Here is a 6001-nt window from a genome sequence, read left to right as displayed (position 1 = left end):
ATCTGAACTTTCCTGGCAGCTGAGTAAAGCTGATTCCCTTCTTCTAAACTTACAATTCCCAGAACCCATTGAGTCATGCTCTCTTAACAGTGAACAATCCTCAACTATAAAAATCGCTACAAAGACAAAGATTCTTCAAAAGTTCTTGAACTTTTACTACTTACAGGCATAGCTATTGAAACTCCTTTCCCTCCTCTCATCTCACCCCGGTAATTCTTATTTTTATGGTATACAGTTAAAGCAGAAAACTAATTTCTGTAATTTCACCAGTGCATCCTTAAAAGTTGCAATAAAAACCACTGGCACAGGAAAGAATACTAAATCAAAGAGGGAAAGTAGCTTGGAAAAAATCTTTTCCATGATGGAGCACGTTTTAAGGACAGAAGCGATCCCTGCAGTGAATAGGAAGAACAGCAGAAGCATTATTTTGATAATTATAAAAGGAAAAAAAAAAGATAGTCATTAGGACGATTTAAATTGAAAAATACTCGAGCAAAAAATCTGAATTAAGGACACGCTGAGTACCAGAGAAAGCTCACAGATACAGCATGCATTACTAAGCTTTTTGTGTTAGACAATTAAGTGAAGCCATTAAATTTCATAAAGTAGCCAGTTACTTTAGAACAGAAACAAAGGCTGGAGAAAATACAGCTGCCTGTGTTTGGGGAATGGAGAAAAAGGAAGGCAAAACACTGTATTTGAAATGTTCCTGACAACCAGTCTGTATAATAGGAACTTTAATTTAAAGTCTACATAACAAATACAAAACTTCTTTTAGCTTAGTCACGAGAATAATAGAGCACTGTTTTTAAATTTAATATGCAATATTTAACTGACATCCTTAAGTAGCACAAAAAATGGTATGCACGTATCAAAAGGAGGTACCCCACCATCTCCCTGCAAAGGAACGTGAAAAAAAGAAACTTATGAGTATTCTCCCGAGATAATGCTTTTTGCTCTCAACATGTTTGGTGTTTTTGTCTCAAGGCCATAAGGAAAGACGACTCTCAAGAGACCAAAAAGAAAAGGTTTTAGTAACCCCTCACAGGCTAGTTGGCTCTTGCAGAGCTCATACAGAGTGTCTGAGAAAACGCGTAATTAAGTCACTTATCTTATATATTCAAAGTGCTGAGTACAAACTAACATTTTACTGCTAGTATACACTTCACAGTAATGCTGAAGTCAGTATCAATTTAACTTCGGAATACGTCCATATCTCTAAAAGCCTGAACAGGTTTAGAATGAACTGTATTTTTAACGAATCGTGAAACAAATACAGCACCCTTACCACAGCATGGCTAGTAGAGAAAACTAAGGAAAAGATTTTTAAGGCACTTACTCATAGGAAGCCTATCCTCCATGCACGCTTTGCACAGCGACTGAATTTTAGACTCATAGGGGCTGAGAGAGCACTTTTTTCCTCTTAACACTTCCCTAAATGACAGCATTCAAATGCTACTCCAGCTAGAAAAACTATAGTCTTTGTAGCACCTATAAAAAAAGTAAGTGAGGAACTTTTTTGAGGGGGATATTCTGAGAAGTACCTGGGTAATGTAAGGCCTGTTTAGCACCACTCCTTGCTTTAAAAGTGCCCTTAGCATTTATTTTCTTCTAATTAGGGAATCCATCATAGACAGCAATCCCATCAATATAATGAACACTTCCATTTTATTTTAAAATAATTTTTAATGAAATGTTATGTAATTATATGCACAAAACTATACAATATAAATCTTTAATTCTAAAAAATATGCATATCAGAGACTAAAATACTCAATTTGAAAGTAAGGTTGCTATTGATCACATTTCCTTATGAGTTATACCCTCTGCCCCTACCTCTTCCCACAATAAAAGGTTTTTGTTCCATTTGGTCCCATTTGATTTTGTTCTCACATGATCAACTTTTTAATCTCTAATAAAAACAGTTTTTAATTGGTCCTGAGGTACTGAATACATTGATGCGTTCTAGCTTACTGCTTTCCTATGCAATAGAACTTCCACTATGTACAAATTCTAAGAGAAACGGACTTTTATATCTTTTGAGGCAGAACATTTCTTGTAACTGATGAGCACTTAGCTACAACTAACTATCCCCACTGATTCCTAAAATATTTTGGCTATATGCAGGAGATGGCATATTACTTTTGATATTCAGATGCATATATCTTCTGTGAACGAGACGACTTATGACAAGTAGACAAGAACAACATATGTTACTGGACAGATCATGGCACATTGAACCTAGAACCGTTGCAGAGCTGTTTCACCATAAACTCATTTCGCTAACTTCACCTCTCCTCCACTCTCCTTATAAATACTGTTTAGAGGCATAAAGGAAAGAGTCCGAAATGAAAGTTTTCTTTAAAACAATGCAGAATGAAAGAACTTTTTCATTAAACAAACAAAATCCTCCAAAGCTTTCAACCTAGCGATTCAGCTGAAGCATAGATTTTTTAATTTGGAAGTTTGGAATTTGTGTTTATTTACTCCCAGATTGTGACGATATTGACAAAGTGAAACATTCTACTTTGGAGGAAGTACTTCGAAAACTGTACATGCCAAAAAAGCAGACAAGTGGAAGCTTCTGTATTGCCCATTACTCTTCTTACCTACAGTCATTGATAGTTGGTAAATTATGTTTCTAAAAATACTTGTACCAATCATTTATTGCTCAGCTTTTGAAGAAAAACCCTAATAAAAAAAGTTCGCATTACATCATTTTCCAGTAACACTGGAATACTTGGTTGTGGTTATCTTCTAAACTAGAAGCGCTAATTGAAATAAAAAGTTGAAAATCATGAGTTTCACAACATTTCTACAGAATACTAGTGTATACAGAGTACTAGTGTATTACATGCTGACACCACACCTTCATAGTAACAGCACCACGTAAAGAGAACTTGAAAGGAGCTAAAAGCCACATAGGTACAGTGGCAAAAAGCCTCTCCTCTTCAAGTATGAGTTTATGATGCTGCAAACACCCTTCTAACTGCAAACAGTCCCACTTATTCAAGCAATTAAGATTTCAGAGGACTTTTCCCTCTAACATAGGTGACAGTCACCATCCTGGGAGGCCTCTACATCCCAGCATGTCTTGAACCATGTGCAGTTTTCCCAGGCCTAGCTTAGCGGTGAAGACCAATTCTGTACTCTGTCCCAAATTAAAGCTAAAAACCGATTCAGGTCTTGTTCATAAATCCTCCTTCATCTATGAGCTGCTTATAACCACATTCGAGATATAAAGGAAGAGGAATGAAAGAACTGCAGAGAACTTGCAAGTGCTATTGAATATGGAGTCACCTTTGAAAAGAATTAAGTGTGGCAAAAGGGATAACTTTCACAGAATATCACTACATGGAAGAGTCCATACTGCTTACTTGCTTTCAGTAAGCTTTCACACCTCACCCCTGAAAAGAAACCATGCTCTAGGCTTTTGTTAGAGCCTGTATCTTTGTTACCAAGAGCACAGATAACAGAAGCTTTCTTGTGAGGTGAGCTGCAGCTTCCAGCAGACATGGGAAGACTCTGGTATGGGTTACACGAGGATTTCCCTGGAAGGAATCTTAAAACATTCAAGGCAGTGAAAAGAGGCTGCTGTAAACATCTGTGAGATACATATGATGTCTTGGATAGTTTCAGAACGTTCCCTTTAGGGTGATGAAGGCACTTGATAGAGACTGTCGATTTCAACTAGTTCTGTTCTCAAAACAGGCACACTTTCTGCTGAGAAACAGCCACCACAATAGTTACGAGCCCTCCTGCACTGCAGCTTCAGGGCCTGGGGTCACAATCTGTTTGGTGTCCTTTTAAGGAGGGCAAAGGCATTCAGCAACTCACAGAAGACGTTATCTTATGCTACTCTGAACAAACAAAGAACCCCACAACCCCAGTACACAGTTGCGAGCTCTATCTCCCTCCTCCTTTCACACTACAGTTACGAATATGCCACAAAAAAAAAAAAAAATAGAAGGAGGAGTTCAATGAAATTTGGAATCATCAGAAATGATCCCATGGATGTAATTCCAGAGAACAAATTTCAAAAGTGCCAGCAGTAAAAGAAATCCTACGTTTGGGGGTAGGTAGCACAAAAGCATAAGGATTTCTATAAAATGGAGCCCAGCCACTCTGACAGTTAATTTCTCTTAAAATGCCTACAATCAAAGCATCAAACTACAAAGCATTACCTGATTTCTTTTTTTTTTTTTTCATGTTAGTCTTCTGACAACAAATTAACCTAGTAACTTTAAGGCTTATAAATTAATGGCAGAATAGCTAATAGAACCAATGATGTTGATTGTTGTTCAGAAGAAGAGAAGGCACTTCTACGTTTTCCATTCATATCGGTGTGACATGAAAGCATTTTTATACTGATTTCACTTGGTTTCAGTGCTCATTTGCAAGAGTTTTTGTTCGACTCTGTCCGCCACCAGATTCAGCCCACAATCCCGAAGAGCTTTTATTAAGTCAGCCACCTTTGCATCTTTTCCCTTCCATTTCTGCCATTCTCGAAGTGACTGAATCAATTGTTCAAGCAAGTTAAATGGATAGGCTGCCACAACTCTGTCCATTTTCACTTCAGGAAAGCCAAGACTTCGCATCAGCCTTTTCCAGTCTTTCCCAACATTTTCACATATGACTTCAATAGCTACCTTCTGCAGACCTGAAAAAGCAGAACAAACCACTTACACCAAATGAATGACAGATTTACAGACATCAGAAATATTAAGTTTTGTTGGTGTTTAGCATTGTGCTACGATCATAAGTCCGCACACATACCGAAGATCACACCACGCCTGAGAAGCTGCTGCATGTACTAAAAACAGTATGTTAGCAAGTACATGGCAGGATTTCCAAGTGACCACTAGGTATCAAAGGGAAGAAATTTCCATCCGGGAAAGGTGTTTGCAGTAGGTGCTGCCCTCGGGGTACGCTTGCAGGGTATGACATAGTCCTTTGCGGGACCAAGCAGCGAGGCACCGCTAGCGGGGTCCCCGCCGTGCCCGCGGCTGTCCCGAGCACAGCCAGGGCTGCGGGACGGGTGTACGCGGGGGTTTTCTGGGGGTGGGAATCCACCTACGTTTTTCATTCACGTCCGGCTGCTCGGCAGCGTTGTCTTCCGCCCCCTCTACGAACTGCTCGAGCCGCAACATCAGGTCCTCCCGCTTGATGGCCTTGAGCATGGTCTCCAGGAAGCCGACGCTGTCGGCGGCGATGGCCCGCTGCTCGAGGAGGAAGCCGAAGAGCTCCCTGCCGCTCCGGACGGACTCCAGCTTCCTCTTGCCGATTTTGTGCTGGCACAGGAACTTCAGGTCGGACAGCTCGCTCTCCGACAAGCTCGAGGAAAACGAGTGCAGCAGAGCCAAAAACGGATCCATGATGGCGGCGGCGGCGGCCTGCAGGTCCCCCCTCCCCGGCCGACAAGGAGCCCCTTCCTGCTCCAACAAGCCGCCTCCCCGGGCGGCCGGGAGCGGCCGTGCTGCGCTGCGCTGCGCTGCCCGGACCCGACCCGACCCGACCCGACCCGACCCGACCCGACCGCCCCCCGCCGCCCCGCTGCGATGGCGGAACGCGGCGCCGGCCCGGAAGTCACGTGGGGGCGCGGCGGCGGCGGCAGCCGCTCCCCCTGCCCCCGCCCCCGGCGGCGGTTGGCGGTTGGGCGGGCCGTTGGGCAGCGTGAGCCGTTGCGGGGCGCCGCCGCTGGCCGGCGGGAGAGGCGCGGCGTAGTGCCCTGGCTCGAGCACGGAGCTGTGAGGAGAGGCCGCCGCCGCCAGCCTTTCCCCTCGGCAACAGCGAAGTTGGGGGGGGTGAAGCCTCGTTTTTCTAGGGATTGGCTCCCACTTCCCTGATGCTTCATATTATCTTAACAGAATAATACCTTTGGCTCGCAGTGTCCCTATAGGCAGCAGCCCCTGTCCCCACTGAGGCATTTGGGGCACTGAAGAGGGCTGGTGGCAGCCCGGCTGCTCCGTCAGGGGTGCGGAGCTCCCTGTGTGGCAGCGTG

At 43.4% G+C, this 6001-nt stretch overlaps 1 protein-coding gene across 1 annotated transcript; it reads right to left on the bottom strand.

Moving 5' to 3' along the window:
* Positions 1–1651: 1651 nt before the first annotated feature.
* FADD (Fas associated via death domain) lies at positions 1652–5586 on the bottom strand. Its single transcript, XM_068945416.1, has 2 exons — positions 5078–5586; positions 1652–4660 (listed from the first exon to the last, which is right to left on the bottom strand). The coding sequence occupies exons 1-2, from the start codon at positions 5373–5375 to the stop codon at positions 4374–4376; spliced, it is 585 nt and encodes a 194-aa protein (XP_068801517.1). The 5' UTR covers positions 5376–5586; the 3' UTR covers positions 1652–4373.
* Positions 5587–6001: the final 415 nt, after the last annotated feature.

The sequence above is a fragment of the Struthio camelus genome, chromosome 5 (genome assembly GCF_040807025.1).
Source record: "Struthio camelus isolate bStrCam1 chromosome 5, bStrCam1.hap1, whole genome shotgun sequence".
NCBI classification, from domain to species: Eukaryota; Metazoa; Chordata; class Aves; order Struthioniformes; family Struthionidae; genus Struthio; species Struthio camelus.
This window is presented reverse-complemented; position numbering and strand designations above follow the sequence as displayed.

Bases quoted from the DNA above. Each gene is read 5' to 3' on its own strand.
- FADD (XM_068945416.1), bottom strand. From the start codon at position 5,375: ATGGATCCGTTTTTGGCTCTGCTGCACTCGTTTTCCTCGAGCTTGTCG. The intron at 4,661-5,077 runs GTAGGTGGATTC...CTGCTTTTTCAG, and splicing joins GCCGGACGTGAATGAAAAAC to GTCTGCAGAAGGTAGCTATT.